Below are 22746 nucleotides of genomic sequence, written 5' to 3'. Positions count from 1 at the left end.
TTTCTGCCAGAATTGCTTTAGAAAATCCTGAAAGGATTCTTTCAGAAATTTTACACAGCATTCTTTCACGGATTTTTTCTAGAATAACTTCACAGATTCATTTTAGTATACTTTCAAAGTGTTCTGTCGAAACATATTCAGATAATCCTAATGGAATTCTTTCTATGAGCCGGGATCCTCGCTCGGGATTTACACAGCAATTTCTTCTGTGATTATTTCAGGGATTCTTACCAAGCTTTCAGTTGAGATTCCCTCAGAACTCTACCAGATATGAATATGACTCTCAGAATTCCTCCTGTATATCCTCCCGGGATTTATTCGGGAATTCCACATTATCTTTTCGATGTAACTATGATAGTGCCCAGAAAAACACCATAAAATTAACATATTGTTCACGAGTAAACAATCATGGAGTAGTACAAACATAAGTGGAGAAGCAATGTAGAGTATATCTGGTTGAAATTTTATATCAAAACATTGAATGATGATGAACCTGGGCGTGTTAGTAATATGCCTGTAAATACGAGACACCGAAGACGACCATATAGTTGAGGTCGAAATACGTATCTGTCAAAGGAGACAAATTAAATGGAACATTACTTAACACGATTTTCTTTTTTTAATATAAAAAAAAAACTTCTGAAAAGTTTACGTATGATGAGTACGTAAACAGAGTTCGTGGGGTGCTGAAGGAAAAACTCGATTACTTTATTAGAAATAATTATTTGTGTAAAATCTAACTTCTAAAGTATTGTAACGTTTGCTTATGCCACACATAGTGAGCTCTCTTTATTTGATTTGTTAAAAAAAAATCAGAAATGTTGAACACTGCAGTCGAAAATACATGAAATTACAAGAACCATGCATTGCATACTTTTAGGCGTTTATCGGGTTATATTTCTGACCCAATTTATAAGTCCTTTTTCTATTCTTTTTGAGTGGTTATCATCTCTCTCACTTGTTTAGAGCTGCATTTTATCTATACGGATCAGAATATAACGATAGCGTAGAAGTTGTGCTGAAGTAGAACTCAAGAAAATTATCAGATATTGAGGACCTACAATGAAGATTTTTTTTGGAACTACACCATAGACTTCCATTTTTTTTCATGAAATCATGCATATTTTATTGGAACTTGACATATGATAACGAATTTATTTGAAGATTTGAATTGTGAGACACCTTGGGCGTTAGCGGGTTAAGTTGGACAGATAATAAAGTGTGCCTAAACACTTCTTCAAGCGGAGTACGTCAAATCGCTTTGTGTGTATGGTGCATACTTCTAAATATCTTGCACCAACAGAAACGAGGTAAACATTTTATCACATTAAATATACCGCATTTAGTTCACCACTGGACTGCGAACTGCGACTTCATAAGTGCGAAAACGTAAATAAAAGTGCGCGATTGCATCAAATCAGGTTGATGTCTTCGGCGCACCATTTCTTCAATCTATGGTAAACAAGTGCTCTGAAGACACCGAGTTGATTTGATGCAATCGCGCACTTTTATTAGCGTTTTCGCACTCGTGAAAACTAGTGCGATAGTCCAGTGGTGAACTAAATGCGCTATATTTAAGTGTTTTACAACTTGTGCAACAGTCCAATTTGGTGCGAAACGTACTGTAGGAACAAATCCTTAGATGCGTGGTTAAAAATGACTCACCAAGGCAATCTTCTGATACGTCGTGGATCGTGCGGAAAGAACCAGTGCGTGTAGAACGTTAGTCGCTTTCTGGTTTTGACGAAGATCTGATCGAGCCGAGAGAGATGAACCAGTTGTTTGTGTGCTTCCTAGTTTTATGTTTTCTGTGTTCGGTTCAGTTTTCCGAAGCATCCTACCAATGTGGAATCAGACAACACGGATTGCGTCCACTGATCAAAGACGGTTGGCCGGTGGAAGAGGGTCAGTGGCCATGGCATGTGGCAGTGTTCAATCGATTGAAGAGTACTGATCGGTTCAAGTATGGCTGCGGGGGCACTTTGGTCAACGAAAAGCACACCCTGACGGCAGCTCATTGCGTCAAACGTTTAGCCCGTGGCCATCGACCACCAGTTTTGTACGAGATTGAGCTTCATTTTGGTCAGCATAATCTGTCGAAGGTAACCGATAACGTTGTGATTCGTGATGTTAGTAAAATACATGTTCACCCGGAATATGAGTCAAATAAGAATGACATCGCTGTGCTGGTAATGCGATTGCCAGTGGAATACTCCGACACAGTCATTCCGATTTGTCTGGATCAGAGGGTGGATCGTGATTTACGAGAGCTAGAAGGTAAATCCGGATGGGTCACAGGGTGGGGAATGACGGAGAACGGAACCATTTCGGATGTGCTTCGTACGGCTTCGCTGCCCGTGGTTAGCTATGTGACGTGTCTGAAGGACGACCCGAATCTCTTCGGTAAAAGTTTGAATGAAAAGGTGTTCTGCGCTGGAAATAAGATTGGTATGTAGTATAAAAGCTCTAGATATTTAGGAGCAATTGAATTGAACTCTGTTTCGATTTAGGAGCCAGTCCTGGACCGGGAGACAGTGGCGGCGGCATGTACATCAGTGACGGCGATCGTTGGCAGCTCAGGGGAATCGTTTCGTTTGGAAAGTTCAACGAATTGAAACAGTCAATTGATGCCTCCAAGTACATCGTATTCGTTAACGTTCAATGGTACTTATCATGGGTTAAAGATATTTTTGCGGAGAGCGAACCTCGTCTGGACAAGAGACAGAAACGAATTAGCGAGCTAGGTAACATACATTTTTTCATTGGGTTGTATATGACATGGATGATTGTTTCTTTCTCAATTCCATTTCAGAGTGCGAACGATTCCAGCGACTCACGAGAAAACGACGCAACGGTGATTGCCTCAATAGATATAGACACGACGTAAGTTTTTCACTACGGTACTCTCATTCTCTACATTTCGATTTTCCTTAGGTGATGATAATTGAACCGAGAGGCCTACAAATGTGCAATGGTGTCCTGGTAGATGAGTCCCATGTCATTACCACTTGCAGCTGCGTTCGGTGAGGTTGAGATATTCAATGTTTTACTCTACATATTTAATGTGTTCCGAATTCTAGACCAGAAGGCAATGCACTATACTTGGAAGTAAAAGTGCGACTCGAGGCGTACGGCGAAGTGGCCATTTCAGAAATGGTATGTCATCCAAGGCATACCGACCATAACATACGCCACGACTTAGCGATTCTTAAACTGAATGCAACGGTTTTCTTCAGTAATACCCTAATCCCAGCGTGTTTGGCGAACAACTGGACGGAGAATCTGTACGACATTCTTGTGCAAACGTCCTTCGTAACTGAATCGATGGGTAATTTGAGAGCAATTTTTAGGAAAATTAAACAACTTTGCTATGTATTGATTGCACTCTTGCAGACGATCACATGACCCTTGCTGAGACGGACGAGAACAGAATATCCCTGTATGAAAAATGCATATCTTTACGTAGACCTGGGTGGTTCAACAGGTCTGACTTCATCGGAGAACTGTGCGTCAACAGTACTGATCAGTTGCTGTACAATGCCTATTATGACTTAAAATTCAGTAAATCATCCGGCGCTGTGCTACAGACGTCCAACAGGCAATCGTGTATGTCCACTGTGGTGGGCCTGAAGGTTCATAATGAAGATAGCAATGAATATCCCAAACAGTATTGGATGGAAATTTATGCTCGAATTGCCTACCATTTGGACTGGATTGAGCAGAGCATCTGGAACGGGCAATCCCAAGGTAAGTGACTCATTCTCATCTAACTCGTCGGAGTTCAAACAAAAGATGGCCAAAAGTACAAATGCCACACAAACGCGTTACAAATAACATGTTTAGAGCTGATGACGATTTCTGGAGATTCAGGACAGGGGGACGAAACCGTGCCTGTTGGGGTAGGAGATATTGGCACTCTTTTGAGCCAGAAACCACACAAGACGTAGAATCCAGAAACGCTAAAAGCTTTATATTTATTTAAGGTTAAATATTTTTCTTTTCCAAAATAACAAAGGTACTTACACTGGTTTGACTATACTCCCTAATTATTCCCAACAAAAGATTTCTGTATCTATTAAATTCCTGCGTGTATCAAACTGTAAAGAAAATCTAATAGTTATCCACAATAATTTCCATTTAATCTATTTCCCTACAATTCAGGCGCTAAACTCTTTATATCACCCCTCAACCTACGATATGCAAATTCTTCCTGCTTTGATGACCGATGATAGATCTAAACAATTCAGACACAACTCTCTGTTACATAAGGCAAAAGTCAAAGCAAAAGATACTACTGCAATACACACCTATATGCATGACAAACAATTCCACACGCCAGTGCCTTCTTTTACCGCCTATGGGATTCGGCACAAGTTACCGCAACAGTTCCCCAGCCCGTAAGGCTGGATGGGAGTTCGGCCCAATCCGGCTTTACTCAAAAACTTTCGGAGCATGTGAACTTTGCTGCCAAACTACATTCAATCGCTTCACCAATCACCGCATACTTCAGCCCGTTTCCACTATTAATTCTCATCTACCTCTCCTACATACCTAATTGGTACTTCTACCACATTGTGTTCTAGACTATCTTATTCTGACTCTAATCTTGGCTATTATACCAACCGGTCTTGATTATATCCGTATACTGTCCAACCTAAACGCGTCTTTGCTGCAATCGGCTCCCCTGGTTGCCCGTCACGAATCTTGAGCGTCGACGTTACGTGTGCATTGTCGTTTCCAATTAAAATTTTGGGAATCGCATTCTTATATTCTTCGATCGGAAGTCCTTTCAGGTACGGAAACCTTCTCGCCAATTCTGAAAATCGCAATGATTGCTTCGGTAGATCTAATTTGCTAAAGGTGCGTGCACCAGACAGAAGATGCCTGGTATCAGCATTGGGTCCACTGATTTCCAAATCGACACATTGAGAGTCATTCTCGACTCTCTTCACATTGGCAGTCCACTGCAAACACAACTTTTGTGGTTTCCCTGCTATGCCTAACTCTTCAATCAACTCCGCATCGATCAAAGTCTTCTCCGATCCATCGTCCAGAAAGGCATAAGCTGATATGGAGCGACCATTTCCGTACAGTGTGATAGGAATAATACGGAAGAGTGTAGTCTTATCCGTACAATGGTGGTTGGTGATCATTCTTGGTGAATCACTGGCTATTTCCTCGTAAGGCATTTGTTTGTTCTCATTCTTGTGGTCACCGACTTCACTATCGTTGACGCTGCCTTGCTGCTCTCTCGAGTCCGGCCACGAATGTAATAATGGGTGGTGACGTTTTTGGCATCCTTCAACGTCGCATTGCTTGCGTATTTTACAAGGTCGTCTGCCATGAGCTCCGAGACATAGTCGGCACAAACCGAGCTGTTGTGTTACTCTCCAACGTTCGCCGGTTGTTTTCTTGTCGAACTCTTTACAATCTTCCACACGATGGTCCGGATCTTTGCATATCAAACAAGACGGACTCGCTGGATAGTTGATTTCTTGATTTTGTTCTTCATCGGATATGCTTGCTGGTGTATCATCCGCCAAGTGAGCACCACAGAAGTTTTTCTCCTTACCAAACTTTTCTTTGGTTGAACGTTGCAGATTTTGGGTTGGGTCGTAGTGCAGAGTAACATCTGTTGCTGCTCGCACCATAGTCTGCATGTACTGCGAAAACGTTCGGAGGTTAACTTCTACAAATCGTTGTTTGTATAGTGACCAATCAAGCTTCATATGCGCTGGTAGCTTCTCTACTAACTCAAATAGCAACATCGGGTTGTTGAGATGAGCTTCTTGTCGCCCAGCTTCCAAGTGGTCGCTTAGATTCTGCACGGCTATGCCAAACGCAATCAGAGTTTCTAACCTGTCTTGCCTTGGTGCCGGTACGTTTCGTACCTTTTGCAACAGTGTGTGGATAATGAGCTCCGGCCTACCGTACAACGTTTCTAGCGTGGCAATAACATGCGGAACACTCGTTGGCAATAACAGTCGGCTTCGCACCGACTCTAAAGCGTGCCCCTTCAAGCACCGTTGCAACCTCACCAGATTTTCGACATCTGAGAAGCCGCACGCCTGTGTGGAGTTGTTGTAAGTGCTGATAAACAATGGCCAGTCTTCGGGATTCCCAGCGAATGGAGGAAGATCTTTAGCCATCACATGCCTAGCAGCTAACTGGCGTGCTGAAGGTCCCTCCCAATCTGCAGCTAGTCCATCCTGCCCTTGTTGTGCATTTGGACGTCGATGCGGTGAGTAATATTGTTGTTGCTCTGATGTTACTAGTGGTGCATTCGTTCTAACAGGTATTCCACCACTAGCTCTCTGTCCTGCTGGTACTCCGGTGGATGTAAACTGATCATCCATCGCACCGATATAACCTCGATTCACGGGAACTCGCAAACCATTCGGCATACTGTGGTGTCCACCAGGCGCATTGACGAACGTACTTCCCACCAGAGGAAGACTGTTGAATGAGCTGATCGGTTCAACACAATTCAGCCCTTGAGAGCCTCTTGTCGTAGCTAACGGAACAGAACCACTAGAATTTGCAGCCTGGAAAACGTTAGAGATGAACGGTTCGGTGGTCTTTCCTATAACAGGTGTCACGGGGTTCCCAGTTCGCCGCACTTGTCCTAACGATGGCTCCAAGTATGACCGTTCCAATGAAATACCTGCTAGCGCTTGTTCCAGAACACCCTGTGTGATGCTAGCCGGATGCTGAATGCCTCCCTGCCCAGCTTGCGTTCTAGTCATAGCCGCTGCTTCGTCATTATTCATGTCCATATCTTTAGCCTTATCCGTTGAAGCTACCACGGTAGAACTTAAAGTTTTCCATTTGTTCACTTTGCTAAAGGAACTCTGCTCGGAGACCACACTTCCGTCGTCGTCTTCATCATCGTCCAAAGCGATAATTTCTCGTAAACGAAACGATTCTTCCATCACCGTCTGCTCCAGCTGCAGTTGTCGCTGTTCCAACTCTATTTCTGTCCTCTGTTTCTCCTGCTCCAGTCTATGCTGCAGTAATATTTCAGCTTCCTTTCGCTGATGGTCCAACAGACGTCCCTGCTCCCGGCGCTCCAGTTCTAGACGTTTCATTGCTAGAGCTTTTTGGGCTTCAAGTTGTTCAAGCTGCAGGCGGGCTTTTCGTGTCCGTGAGCTAGCGCTTGTTGAAATGGAGCTTGCTTTGCTTCCAGCCATACTACCGACCTTATTTCGATTTGCCACTGATACAGCTGTTGGCTTGTGACATTTCGGGCACATAATTGTCTGATCCTGCTCTGCAGCAATGTCGTTAACGCTCATGCAGGTTTTATGCCACAGCAAACCGCACAGACTACAGTTGAACATCTGGTCATTAGCCGGTTCTTTGCATGCTTCGCAGCGCATTTTCGTGTTGCGGCTCCGGGTACTTCTGGTGCTATTAGGCATCCTGATTCGATCACAGTCTTTTAGATTGTTGGGGTAGGAGATATTGGCACTCTTTTGAGCCAGAAACCACACAAGACGTAGAATCCAGAAACGCTAAAAGCTTTATATTTATTTAAGGTTAAATATTTTTCTTTTCCAAAATAACAAAGGTACTTACACTGGTTTGACTATACTCCCTAATTATTCCCAACAAAAGATTTCTGTATCTATTAAATTCCTGCGTGTATCAAACTGTAAAGAAAATCTAATAGTTATCCACAATAATTTCCATTTAATCTATTTCCCTACAATTCAGGCGCTAAACTCTTTATATCACCCCTCAACCTACGATATGCAAATTCTTCCTGCTTTGATGACCGATGATAGATCTAAACAATTCAGACACAACTCTCTGTTACATAAGGCAAAAGTCAAAGCAAAAGATACTACTGCAATACACACCTATATGCATGACAAACAATTCCACACGTCAGTGCCTTCTTTTACCGCCTATGGGATTCGGCACAAGTTACCGCAACAGTGCCCGAACATAGGTTGTACGTGAAAATAATTCAAATGTTATTCAACATTATGCTGAATTAATTCGTCATAATAGTGCCTGTTGAATGAGTGATTGTTAGTTGGGTAGTGGCTACGGTTAGGTTAGCTCAGATCAATCTTCAGCATAAACGAACAGCAACAATTAATCTTTGCAGACTTATGCAAAACGGTGCAGCTCAAGTGGCCTTGGTCCAAGAACCTTACTTCCGTATGGGGAATTTCTATCTAGGAAACTTTGTGAACCCGGTGTTTGCTACTTACAGTAAACATGAAATGGCAAACTTGCGTGTCATGCCTCGAGCCTGTGTGCTTGTCAACAACGCAATAGTTGCTACACTCATCTCTGAACTAACCACCAGAGATGTATGTGCTATCATAATTGATGTATCTGTTGGAAACCTCGACAAGAAATACGTCTATTGTTCGGTTTATTTACCGCATGACTAACCATCCCCTACGGATGCTTTCAAACACGTTATCGCATACTGTACTTCAAAAGGCCTTCCGCTAATTGTTGGCAGTGATGCTAATGCTCACCATATCATCTTGGGCAGCTCAGACAATAATTTGAGAGGCTTCGGTTTGATGGAATACTTAAGTGGTACAGGTTTCGTTCAAATATTACATAACGCTAAGAGGGGAGGAAGGGAGTGCTTCCTTCTACATCCTACATCTTTCTGCCTTCATCCTACGTTCTTCATGCTTTATTCTTCATCATCAGCATCATCATCATCATCATCAGGCCCGGATTGTTGGGGCTCGGGGCCCCACGGATGGATGTGGAGGCCCCTTGGAGCTATAAAAGCGATGAGCAAAAAATATTCTTTGTTTTAAAACAGTATTTGAGCATTTTGACTTTGACGGAGTATTTTTAGGTTTTTTTGGTGCTTAAATTTGTTCGCAAAAGTTCACTATGCAAACACTCGAATGGATGGATAGATGGACTGTATCACTTGGCATTTTATTCTAGACTGAATACATATGTACAATAGCGTGGGTCATCGGAACCGTTTTCTCAGATCAAAGCTTTTTTGGTTCCGTTTCGGGCCCTGAGTATCTGTGCAAAATTTGAGCTCGATCGGTTGCGTCTACACTTTGCGCATTGCAATTGAAATTTGTATGGGATTTTGTATGGGAAAACACACTTTTTTGTATTTTTGTCATAAGTTGAAAATGTTTGTCTGAAACTTTTTAACTGATACTGTAAATTGATAGCCTAGGATGTCCTGAAAAACTTTCATGAAGACCGCAAAGCGATCCGGTGCTTGTGAAAATAGTTATAACCAGCGAACCGCATGCATGTGTTTATGTTTTAACATGTAAAGGAATAACAATAGCAACAAAATCATACTGATTCGTCAAGCAATTCCAACGCTATAACTTTTTTCATAAGCTTCAGATCATTTCGCAGTCTTCGACAAAGTTTTTCAGGACACCCTAGGCTATGTTTTCACTTTATCGGTTACATGGTTTAAAAAAAATCGAGCTTGTCATGAGAGAAATGCATGAAAGTGTGTTTTCCCATGTAAAATCCCATACAAACTTCAAACGCGATGCGCAAAACGTAGATATAACCGATCGTGCCCAAATTTTGCACACTTATTTGGGTCCTGAAATGGGATCAAAAAAGCTTTGATCTGATGGGATACCATTGAATTTTTCATTTTTCCATATAAACGATGGCCCACTCTAATGTACAATGTAACAGAATGACTGCTGACCGTGTGCGATGTTTTCTGGACATCGGTTTTCTACCTGCGGTCGGCTCTATCGACGATCGTGGGCGTAGCCAGAGGGGGGCAGGGGAGGCCGTGCACACCACCCCCTCCTCCCCCCGCCCCCTGGCCACCACATTTTTTTTTAATATTTATTCGAACCAACTCAAAGATTATCAGCAAAACAGAGTTCTAGAAAAATTATCTCAGGAAAAAATCAATTCGAATAATTAAGGTTATTATTCATAATTATCAAATCTTTTTTACTCGAAAATGACAATAAATTTCACCAAATAACCAAATGAATTTCGTGAGTCCATCCAAAGATTCCAACAATAATTCGTCCAGAATTTATTTCAGACACGGACTCATGCGATTTTTTTTCTAGATATTCCTACAGAAATTCTTCAAGGAATTTGTTAAGAAAACTTTCCAGGGATTTTCAAAGGAATTCCTCATGGGATGGCTTCCGGGGTTCCTTATAGGAATTCTTCAGGAATTTCTCCTGGTTTCCCTCGAAAAATTCCTCCAGGGATTCACCCGTGAATTTCTTCTGTCTTCTTTTCATGGACAACTCCAGGGATTGTTTTAAAAATTCCACCAAGGATTCTTCTTGGAACATTATTTAGAAATCCTTCAGGAGTTCCTCTTAGAATTCCTTCAGGAACTCCTCCAGGAATTAAGTGCTTCCTCCAGCAAATGTTTGGGGATTCCCTTAAGAATTCCCCTTGGTATAACGTCCAGGATTCCTTCTGGGGTTTCTTCAGGAATTCCTCCAGGAACTGCTACAGGGATCCCTCAAGGAGTTCCTCCACAAACTTCTCTTAGGTTTCCTTCAGCAGTTCTCCAAGAATTTCATTTATGATTTCTTCAGGGATTCTTCCTGGGATTCCTCCAGGAATTCCTTAAGGGATTCCTCCACGAATTTCTACAGGGTTTCCTTCACGAATTATTTCAGGGATTTCTCTGGAAATTACTGCAATGATTCCTCTAAAAATTCTCCAGGGATTCCTACAAAAATGCATCCAGAGATTCCTCTAGGAATTCCTCCAGAAATTCCTCCAGAAATTCTTCTAGAGATTTCTCCAAGAGTTTCTCCAGAGATTCCTCCGTGAATCCCTGCAGGCATTTCTCTAGTATTCCTCCAGGGAGTTTCTCCAAGAATTTCGGCAGGACTTCACTCGGTAATTCCTTCTGTAATTCTTTCTGGAACAACTTATTTTAAAAATTCCTCCAAAGATTCCCCCTAGAACTCTTCTTAGGATTCCTTCAGGAATTCCTCCTTGTATTCTCTAAGAAACTCCTCCAGGAATTTTTTAGCACTTCTTCCACGAACTGTTTAGACATTCCTTTAGGAATTCCTCTTGAAATTGATACCTTCAGAATTTTTCAAGGAATTCTTTCTGCGATTTTTTCGGGAATTACACCTGGTATTCCCCTTCGAATTTCTCAGGAGATTCCTCCAGAAATTTCATCAGGAATTCATCCAGAAATACTACCCGGAATTCCTCTGGAAGTTCCTGCAGGGATTTCTCGAAAAAATCCCCCAGGAATTCCTCCCGATATTCCACCAGAAATTCCTATAGGAACTCCTCTAGAGATTTCTCCACAAGTTCCTCTGGTGTCTCCCTCAGGAATCCCTAGGGTATCTTCAAGGCATCCCTCCGAGAATTCCTACAGGAATTCTTCTAGAAATTCCTCCAAGAATTCCTCCAGGGATTCTTCCTTGGATTCATGCAGAGATTTCTCAATAAATGCTTTCAGCGATTGCTGCAGGTATTCCACCAGATATTCCTCCAGGAATTGCTTCAGGGACTCCTCCAGGAATTGCTGCAGGAATCCCCCAGGAACTCATTCAGGAATTCTTCCAAGGATTTTTCCAGGAATTCCTCCAAGGATTTTTCCAGAGATTCCTACAGGAATTTCTCCTGAGATATCTCCAGGAATGCTTTCAGAGATTTCTCTTGCTATTCCTTCATATATTCCTCCAGGAATGGCTTCAGGGACTCCTCCAGAATTTCATCCTAGAATTTTCCCAGGTTCTCTTCGAGGAATTCTTCCAGAAATAAACCCGGGAATTTCTGGGGAAAAAAACACCAGCAATTGATCTGGGAATTCCTTCATAAATTCTGTCAGCAATTCATCCACAAATTTCCCCAATAACTCCTTCACGGATTCCTTCAGAAATTCGTCCAATATTTTCTCTAGGAATACCTTCTGGAATTTTTCCAGGGATTCCTCCAGGAATTCTCCCAGAATTTTCTCCAGGAATTGCTGCAGCGATTTCTCCAGGAATCCCACCAGGATTTCCGCTAAGAATTCCTCCAGGAACTTCTGCAGGGATTTTTCCACGGATTTCTCCACGATTTTTTTCCAGGGATTCTTTCAGTAATTCCTTCGAGGATTTTCCAGGAATTCCTCCAGAAATTCCTCTAGAAATACCTTCAGGAATTCTCAAGGGATTTCTTCAGAATTTTCTCCCAGAGGTACTCCAGAGAATCCTCCAGAAATTCATCCACTAATTGTTTCAAGGATTTCTCTGGAGATTCCTCCAGCAATTTCTCCAGGATTTCATTCAGAAATTTCTCCAGGAATTCCTCTATAAATTTCTTTGGGAATTGCTCCTGGACAACCCTCAGAAATTTTGTCATCAACTTCTCCAGCAATCTCTCTAGGAGCTCTAGGAATTTCTTCAGAAATGCTTGCAGGATTTTTTCGGGAATGCCTTCAGGATTGCTTCAGAGATTCCTCCACGAATTTTTTACAGGAATTTTCCTAGGAATCCTTCAAAGATTCCTTCTGGAAATCATCAAGAAATTTCTCCTGGAAATCCTCCAGAAATTCCTCCAAGGATTCTTCCACGAAATCCTCTAGGACTTTCTGCAGATATTGTTCTGAGAAACTCTCCAGGAATATCTTCAGGATTTTTTAGGGATTCCTCCAGGCAGTCCTCCAGGAATTGCTTCAGGGATTTCTCCACAATTTTTTTACACGGATTCTCCCAGGGGTTCCTTCAGGAATTCCGTCGAGGATTTCTCCAGAAATATAGAAATAATAAAAAAAATCTCTCAGAATTCCTCTACAGATTGCTCCAGATATTCATCCAGTAATTCTTTCAAGAATTTTGCTAGAGATTCATTCAGGAATTTCTCTAGGAACTCCTTCAGGAATTACCCCAGGAATTTCTTCAAGAATTCCACCAGGAATTTTCCTGGAATTGTTCCTAGATATCTTCCAGAAATTATGTTAGGAATTTTCTCCAAGAATTTCTCCAGGAAATCCTCTAGGGATTTCCTCAGAGATTTGATTTCTCCAAGTATTCCTCCATGAGTTCCTCCAGGGATTGCTTCAGGGATTCATCCAGAGACTTCTCCACGAATTTCTCCAGGGATTTTACCACAGATTCCTCCAGGAAATCCTTCGAAAATTTCTGCAGGAAATCCTCCAGAAATTTCTCCAAGGATTCTTCCAGGAAATCCTCCTGGAACTATTCAAGGGATTTTAGAAATTGCTCCAGGAATTTCTCCCAGAACTCCTCTGGAGATTACGGCTTGTCACTGAAGTGGTTGAACCGTTTGGGATAGGGTACCCATCTCGACGGTACCGGTAACAGTCTCCCCCCGGTAGCACCTTGTCCACCTATGTCGACTACTGCTACCACCTGGCGAGTTTGTACAAGTGCTTGGCGAATTCGACCATCTGCTCCTTCGAAGATATGCGTAACCTTGCCTCGTATCCACTTACATCGCCGAGCGCCGACTGCGACGAGGACAAGGTCGCCAACCTGCAATGGTCTAGTTTCGTTGAACCATTTCGGCTGTCTTCTTATGACTGGTAGATACTCGACCAGAAAGCGTTGCCAAAACTTGTCCAGCTGACATTGCTCCCCACGTGTCATGTAGGCGGTTTTGCGATTCCTCGATGCCTACACTACTTTGCTTAGCGCCCCCTAGACTCCTCAGAGTCTAACGGCAAGTATGTCAGAGGCCTCGAATTTAAAATGCTCTCTGCTTCAACAACCATCGTCTGCAATCCCTCATCGCTCAGCTTCCCCTCTGCATAAGCATCCTTCAAAGCCGCCTTCACAGACTGTACCAACCTCTACCAAGCACCTCCCATATGTGGAGCTCCAGGAGGAATGAAGCTCGACTTCGTGTTTGAGTTGGTGAACGTCGTTGCAAATTCCGTGTCGATCTGCCTACGCAATATGCGTTCCGCCCCCTGGAAGTTCGTTCCGTTATCGCTGAAGATTTCTATCGGCGATCCTCGGCGACCGATGAAGCGTCGTACACAAGATATGCAAGAGGCCGTAGATAAGCTATACGTTATCTCAAGGTGCACAGCTTGCACGGTGAGGCATGTGAAGAGGGTGATCCACCTTTTCACGTTTGAACGTCCTACTTTTGTTAGGAATGGCCCAAAATAATCCAGGCCAACATAGCTGAACGGACGGACATTTATCGCCAAGCGGGCTGGAGGAAGTGCCGCCATCGGTGGGTTGCAAGGGCGTGCCTTGCGAATCTTGCACAGCTGACAGCTATAAGTGACCTTCTTTACGATTCTCCGTAAGCTCGAAATGGCGTAGTGTTGACGTAGCTCGTTGACAATGGTTTCGTTGTTACCATGCCGGTAGCGGCGATGATAGTCTTCTACCAACAGGTTGACAGCAGGGTGTTTCGCAGGCAGAATTATTGAAAACCGGGTACCGTCTACCCCCGTTGGTTTGAACGACACGTCATGCAAACCAACGGGATTCCTTTTTTAATTTGAACTTCTAGTAACCCTGTGGACATCGAAAAATACACGGATGGTAACTGTTTTTGCTGTTTTGTTTTGATTCTGCGTTCCGTTTCACCCCGTTCCATGAGCAGAATGACGTTTGAACCATTTATAGTTTGAACGATGTGCAGATTAGAGGGGGTCAAATTAAAGGTGTTCAGATTAGATGAGGTCAAACCAACGGGGGCAGACAGTATCATAGGTCACGCAGCAACAATACGGTTACGCTGCCGCAATGATCCGAGTTTGTCAAGAGCAGGCATCTGCTTTAGCAAGTGACTTTTCCGATCTAGGGGTTGTTCCGTCGATTCGGATCTATTCCTCTCCAAGGTAGCAATCTCGTCCGGGTAACTTTCTCGCTGTACGAGCTTCCAAATCGTCCGTTCTGCACTGAGCAACTCAGCTTGTGAAAGCGGACCACAGAGTCTTTGAGCCGATTTTGCGACGTTGGAGATGAAACGCAATGCGTAGGCTACGGTGCGTAGCATCCTATTCCATGACGAAAAACGCTCAAAGTCCAGTGTGGGAACGATTGCGAAATGGAACAATACTGACATTGGCGTAACTAGGATTTTTTCCTGGAGGGGGCCCAGGGGGGGCCTGACTTGAGATGAATTTTAAGCGGGATGGGCGCCCGATATGTGAATATGCAAATCGGTATTGTAGTTTTGAGTAATTATTGTGATTTTACTTTGAAGATGAATTCCAATTTGCTTGAGCTGGTTGGGAATCGCCGTTTAATTTCAAGGGGCGATTCAATGCGTTCTTGTAAAATTATAGACTTTTATGCTATTGCTCTTATTACGTTAAACGACCTCTAGACTGATTCTCTGTAAAATAATATATGAAACACGCATTGAAAAGTTTAATGCTGAACTTTGAAACTAGATTTTTCCATATTTTTTATAACGAAAGCTTTTTATCTCGACGAATTCTTCCGAAAACGCATTGGGGCACCCCTCCGACTATGGTCCTCCATCCTTGCCACTAAAGACACTGTATGCTAAAGACACGAAATCTGATGATTGTTGCTATTGATGATGATGTTGACAGGTCTCCTGCTCGATTGGAATAACATTGACAGCAAATTTGGAATTCCAATTGGAACATTTCTTGAATTTGCATATAGTGTCTTTAGGTTTTCATTCAGGCATTTCTTCTTAGCATTAAGCGAGTCGCACAAATTCGTAGGTGGTACAGTCCTAGACCGCTGTTATGAGGGTTGCCTCCTTCCCGTCCGAACCAAAGCACAAAGATTTGGGACTAATGTCTGACTCTTAGACAAGACTGACGCAATCCTCCAATGATCGAGATCTGTCCTGGCCACGTCCTTGCGACGGCTGAGGAAAGGGAAAGGATGGTTAGTTTTGGACACCTATGAAAGATGTAGCAGGCCTAGGTGTCACAGGAACTTGGGTGTTGTTTGTGGAAGGGTAAACTCCAAAGGATACGCTTGGTAAACGTTCAGGCGCACCGTAGTTGGACTTCTTAAAATCAGTTGTCTGCCCGAATCATCCTGTTTTCCTCGTCATCTTGATGGCATTTGGTTGAATTACTAGATTCTTCGGTTGGTAATCTAAAATATAAAATAATATTAACATCGTACGTCAAATAAGCTACATATTAGTGATACGCTCGCCACAGTTACATATTTTTACAATATGTTTTATATCATGCGATAAATTTACCCGAATCCTACTGAAATAAAATGATAATTAGGAGTACATTGAAACAAAATAAACTACAAAACACAAAAAGTGCATCAATCTATGATCTTGGAATATTTAATTATCAAGATATCAAGATCAAAATTTGATTTGGTAGATCTTACACCGCAACGCACCATTCTAAGGTGATCTACCCACGTTACGGGGTACGTTGCCTTGAAACATAGTAGCCATAATTTCTGTGTGTTATCTTTGGTGCCGTGTGCAGCAATGTTGCCTGCTGGAAAGCTTCACGATCAGTGTTAAAGTTTCTTCAGTTGAATGAAAATCGATATCTAATGAACGAGGCGTCTGATTTGAATGTGGTCTTCGGCAAAGTTGTAGTTGAACCAGAAATTCCTTTCTGAGTTCCTCTAAAAATTTCTCCAGGAATTCCTTCAGAAATTTCTCCATGGATTCCTTCCAGAATTCATCCAGAGATTCTTCCAGGAATTCATTCAGGGATTCCTCAAGGTATTCATTTAGGGATTCCTCCTGGAGTTCTTTCATGAATAGTTCCAAGGAATTTCCCCAAGATTTCTTATAGAGATTTGTCCAGGAATTCTTCCTGAGGTTCTTCCAGAAATTGTTTTAGGGATTCCCCCAGGTTTCTTTCCAAGAATTCCTCCAGGGATTCTTCCAAGTAATTCTATAGAAATTCCTCTAAGGATGCTTCCAGGAATTCCTCAAGAGATTTCTTAAGAATTACTCCAAGAATCCCTTCAGAAAGTCCTCCAGGAATTGATCCAGGAACTCCCATAGGAATTCCTTCAGAAATTACTACCACAATTCCTCCAAGAATTCCTCTTGAAATTCCTCCAAAATTTCCTCTGGGAATTCCTCTAGAAAAATTCTCTTGGAATTTCTTCAGAAATTTCTCTTGGAATTTCTTCGGAAATTTCTCTTGGATTCTCCAGTTATTGCTTCCAAAATTTATCTCGAAATTCCTCCAGGAATTCATTCAAGAATTCCACCAGGAATTCTTCCAGGGATAGTTCCACGGAATTTCCCCAAAAATTCCTTTAAAAATTTATCCAGGAATTCTTCCTGGGATTCCACTAGGAATGTGTCCAGAACTTTTCGCAGGAATTTGTCCAGAACTTTCCAGGCATTCCTCCTGAGGTTCCTCCAGATATTGCTTCAGGGATTCCTCCAGTGATTTTTTCAAGAGTTTTCCCAGGGACTCGTCCAACAATTTCTCTAGAAATTTTTCTAAGCATTCCTCTAGGAGTTTTTCAAGAGATTTCTCCAGAAATTTCTCTTGGGAGTTTCTCCATGGTCTCATCTCGGGATGTTTCTAGTAATTCATCTAGAGATTGCTGCGGGAGTTCTTCTAGAGGTCCCTCCCAGAATTTTTCTAAAACCTCCACCAGGAAGTCATCTAGAAATTTATTCAGAGATTGCTCCAGGCATTAGTCCAGGAATTTCTTCAGAGATTCTTCAAGGAAATTTTACAGGGTTTCCTCCAGGGATTTCTTAAAGAATTTTTCGAGAGATTCCTCCAGGAATTGACACAGGCATGTCTCCAGGAATTCCTCCAGAAGTACCTCCTGAGATTTCTCTAGGAATTCCTTCAAATATTTTTTCAGAAATCCTCCAGGAAATCCTCAAGGGATTCTTTTAAAAAAATTCCCCAGAAATTCTTTCCGGAATATATTCAAGAATTATTCCAGGTACTCCTCCTGGCATTCTTCCAGGATTTCATCCAGGCATTTCTCCAGGGACTCCTCCAGGAGTTCTACCACGAATTTCACCATGAATTACCCCAGGTGTGTCGTCAGGAATATCTCCGGAAATTTATTCAGGAATGGATCCAGGTATTTCTCCAGGAATTTCTTCGGAAATTCGTACAGCAATTCCTTCAGGAATTCTTCCAGGAATTCCTCCAGAAATCTTTCCAGGGTTTCCTCCAAGAATTAATCCAGGAATTTATTCTCCACGGTTTCCTCCACACATTCCTCCAGGAATTATTTCATGGATTCCTCCAGAAATTCCACCGATGATTCCTCCAGTAATTCTTCCAGAAATTCCAAGAATTTATTGAAGGATTCCTCAAAGAAGTGATTAAGGGATTCCTCCTGGAATTCTTCCATGAATAGTTTCATGGAATTCCCCCAAGATTTCCTATAGAGATTTGTCCAGGAATTCCTGCTGGGATTCCGCCTGGAACTTGTCCGGAAGTCCCTCCAGGAATTCCTGCAGGGTTCTTTCCTAGAATTTCTCGGGGAATTTCTGCAGGGGCTTCATAAGAAATTATTTTTACAGGAATTATTCAAAGAATTCCTCCAGGGGTTCCTGCATGAATTCCTCCTGAGATTCCTCTAGGAATTCTTTCGAAGATTTCTTCAGGAATCCTCCAGGAAATCATCCAATGATTCTTTCAGAAATTCCTCAAGAAATTTATCTGGGAATTTATCCAGGAAATAACCCAAGTATTCCTCCAGGATTTGATCCAGGCATTTCTCCAGTGACTCCTCCCGGAATTCCGCCAAGATTTACCCCAGGTATTTCTTCAGAAATTCCTACAGGAATTTCATCAGAAATTGATCCAGGAATCCCTTCAGCATTTTTCGGAAATTCCTTCAGCATTCTTCCAGGAATTTCTGCGGGAAATCCTTCAGAAATTGCTGCAGATATTCTTTCAGGAGATTCTTCAGGAAATTCTATAGGAATTTTTCCAAGGGATTCCTCCGGAAATTCTTGCAGGTTGCCTCCAGGAATTAATCCATGAATTTGAACTCCAGGGATTCCTCTAGAAATTCGTCCAGGAGTTATTTCACGGATTCCTCCAGAAATGCCACCAGGGATTCCTCCAGAAATATACCAGAAATTCCTTCAGGGATTCTTCCGTGAGATTCCTCCAGTAATTCCTCCAAGAATTCCTCCTGGAATTCCACCAGAAATTCCTCGTGGAATTCTTCTAGAAATTTATCTTGGAAATTTGTCAGAAATTTCTCTATTGCTCCAGGCATTACTCCAGGAACTTCTCCAGGGATGCCTCCTTCAGAAATTTCTCCAGGGATTCCGCCAGGAATTTGTCCAGAGAATTATCCAGGATTTCCTCCAGAAATACATCTAGGAATTCCTCCTGTGATTTCTCGAAGAATTCCTCCAGGAATACGTCCAGAAATTCCTCCTAAGAATCATCTACATTTTTTTCTAGTAATTCCTACAGGGATCTCTGATGCGGATTCTTCAGATTTCTTTTCCTGAAATTCCTCGCATAATTGCTCTTCGGATTCCTCAAGGTATACTTTCAGAAATTTCTCCAGGGATTCCTGGAGGTATTGCTCCTAGAATTCCTGTAATGATTTCTTCCGAAATTTCTCTCGGGATTTTTTCAAAAAAAATATTTAGCGGTTGGTTAAAAAATTTCAGTAATCCGTTCATAATTATTTTCAGGGATTCACCCCAAAGTTGTTTTTAGGATTACTTGTAGATGTTTTGAATAATTTGAAGGATTTCTAGAGGAATTCCTCCAGCAATTTTTACTGAAATTCTTTAAGATAATTTTATAGGGACACAGAAGCCAAGAAATCCTTCAGGAGGTCATCCAGGAATTCTTTCACAATTATCTCCGAGAAATCTTTGAGAAGTCCATCATGAATACCTTCAAGATTACCCTTTGCAGCACCAGCCTCTAAACTTCTTCAATGACCATTTTAATTTGTGCATTGATTGACGCACAAATACCCCCGGCCCACGAAATAAAAGAAATTAATAGTGACCCTCTAGAAATCACCTCCAGCATGGTTCTAATGAATACACTCGCGTTTACGCTTCAGCTACATGGATAATTTCTTATTATGTGACATCTATTCTCACTAGGAATTCAAAAACTTTTGCTGGAATTCCATTGCAAATTCAAGCAGATTTTTTTTCCACATGATACTTGAATTCCACAAAGAAGCACTTAACCATATTTTGCAGTAATGCTGCTAGAAAATTGAAAGATTCTTAAAAATACCCATCAAAGAATCCCTGGAAATTATCATTTAGATTTAATTTCTCAGCGATTTAAAAAAGAAGATGTACAAAGCATTACTATTTGTATAATTCAGGGTTATATAATATTTCCAAAAAAAAAATTAACTAATTACATAGACCATATTGAACAATGATCTTGTAAAGAGTGACAAGTTGAGAATAGCCTCCAATAACTGTCAATTTAAACACATATTATTCCAAATAAATGTCAATTATAGATCTATGTTTGTCACCACGACAGAGGTTTTCAGGTTTCTAATTTTCATATAAAACTCATGAAAAATTTCTGGGGGGGGGGCTGGCGGATTCTGGGAGGGGCCAGCCCCCCAGCCCCCCCCCCCCCCCTCTAGCTACGCCAATGAATACTGAAGGTCTGATATCTTCGCTCGTAGACTCGGTGGGACTGGCTCTTCTAGGGTTTTCGCAGGTGAAGGACATTAACTACACCGAGACGTACTCTCCTGTAGTCAGGTATGCCAGTATCCGGCATCTGAACGCTACGGCATCGTGGTTGGATTTGCAGATTCATCAGATGGGCGCAGTCATCGCCTTTTCAAAGGGATCTGTCAGGCGAGGAGATTTTCATGGAACACCCGAGTACATAGTTTGTTCAGAACGATCCACGAAAGGGACGCTGTATGTTCTGAAATAGACCAGTTTTATCTTCAACGAGGAGCTGGACACGGTGTTGAAGCGGGTCGGCTTCAAGCGATCCTTGCGTATACTTTATGACAAACTATAAGCGAATCATCATCATTGTAGTTTAGGACGACCTGTTACTTCCTCTTGATCATCTTAATAGAAACGTCTGCTGTACAACTCTGCTTATGCTTTCAGTGGATCCAGAACTTCCTTTGCTGGGAGTAGATGACAAATGCGGAATCTATTACCATGAAATAGGGGTTGAGGAGTGGCCGTGGAGTGTGGCAATTTTCCATCGGAATCAGAATACCGGTGCGTTCAAACTAATATGTAGCGGTACCCTGATCAGCAGGGAGCACGTTCTGACAACGGCACAGTGCGTACTGAATCACACCACCGGAAGACCTTTGCCAGAGGACTCTTTTGAACTGCACTTCGGACTGAATCGCTTGGATCATCGTAGTATAAACGTGCAAATGCGTAACGTCAGAGAAGTTCATATCTACCCGGACACTTCGGGTCACAACGTAGCGCTTCTGGTGACCAGCTGGCCGGTCAAGAATACACCCTATGTGACGTACATCTGCATTGTCCCGGGCAACGATTCGGAGTATTGGAATTTTAAAACACAATCTGCCTACATCGCTGGCTGGCAAACAATGGAAACTGGAAAATCAAGCAATGAACTAGACTCATCAAACGTCTACATTCTTGAACGCCAGGAGTGCTCCAAAGCCGGACTGAAGCTCTCTTCAAATCAGTATTGTGCCGTCTATCGTAATGGTGAGATCGTTTCTCCTTATTGATTATTGTGTTGTGTGTGTGTGCCGTGTGTGAGTTTATTCGCACCCGCTTGCTTCACGAGTATGAAGCAAAACAAAAACAAAAACACTCATGAATTTTTATTCGCGAAGGACAAGTGGAAATGCGGGAATTGCGTTTTAGTGCGATTTTAATTGCAAAACAAGTAATTATCCATCATATAGTAGTGTTTTGTGCTTTATTGTTCCTGAAAAGTAAATCTGTCGGCCGTGTAAATTCATTTTTTCACAAAATTGAAAAATGTTCAGAGTTGCTTCGCGAATCAATCACGAGTGCGACCAGCTTCGTTAGCTCGCGAGTGAAGGAAGTGCGAATATATTCTGGCTTCTGTTGTTCACGAGTGGGATAGCTTTGCGTTTGTGTCTGCTCAGCTGCATTCCTCACTGTTTTCCATCACTGATGACAGGTTGAATAAGGAGTAGAAAGTAAACAAGCGTGCGGTTAGCCATCAGAGGTCCGAGTAATTACTACAAATTGACGACGAAAATTGGAATAAAGCCACAGTTAAATCTATTTGTTTGATTGTTTTCTTTTATTAATTTGTCAAGGCAAACGAGGTGATTGTTTTTTGTTTGGAAGGAGGAAAAAACTCCATAGTAAATAATCCTCTATTCCACGCTACAGTCCGAAGAAGAAAAGGAAAAAGGGTTGTGTTCGAGTGCACTAAACTAAAGATTCTGCGACAAAACAGCAACGGGGGTAGACAGTAGTTAGATGGAAGATGAATATGTATTGCGTTCTTTTTTCATTGTAGGGGTAGGCGGGGCATAATGAGCAGGTGGGGCATAATGAGCACCCTGTATTTTCACTGCAAATTTCCAAATTTTCAAAACAAATTGCTTGATTGTAGCTTAATTATCTCAAATCCAATAAATTGATGACGAAACATTTGTCAAAAAAGCCGTTTGCTTTAAAAAAATAGTTAAAATGCGTGAAGTGGTCATGTACTGGGGATATATTATAAGAATCAGCTGACCTAAAATAAGGTTTTGGAATCGAAATAAGAATTTAGTGGGTATCTATCAAGTTTCTTGATATTTCCTGGGTCAATGAAATGTATTTGTAACATTTTCAAAATATTCGTATAATTATTTTGTTAAAAAAATATACTTTAAAAAGTTGATAATAGGGTGG

The 22746-nt window shown here is 41.9% G+C and overlaps 1 protein-coding gene across 1 annotated transcript; it reads left to right on the top strand.

Moving 5' to 3' along the window:
* The first annotated feature begins 1469 nt into the window (after positions 1 to 1469).
* Positions 1470 to 22173, top strand: LOC109422078 (uncharacterized). The gene is made up of 7 exons (XM_062844844.1): positions 1470 to 2448; positions 2511 to 2744; positions 2813 to 2883; positions 2935 to 3023; positions 3081 to 3328; positions 3394 to 3747; positions 20986 to 22173. The coding sequence occupies exons 1-7, from the start codon at positions 1770 to 1772 to the stop codon at positions 21594 to 21596; spliced, it is 2286 nt and encodes a 761-aa protein (XP_062700828.1). The 5' UTR covers positions 1470 to 1769; the 3' UTR covers positions 21597 to 22173.
* Positions 22174 to 22746: the final 573 nt, after the last annotated feature.

Source organism: Aedes albopictus, chromosome 1 (genome assembly GCF_035046485.1).
Source record: "Aedes albopictus strain Foshan chromosome 1, AalbF5, whole genome shotgun sequence".
Taxonomy (NCBI): Eukaryota; Metazoa; Arthropoda; class Insecta; order Diptera; family Culicidae; genus Aedes; species Aedes albopictus.
Note: the sequence above shows the minus strand (reverse complement) of the source record. Positions and strands in the feature narration are given on the sequence as shown.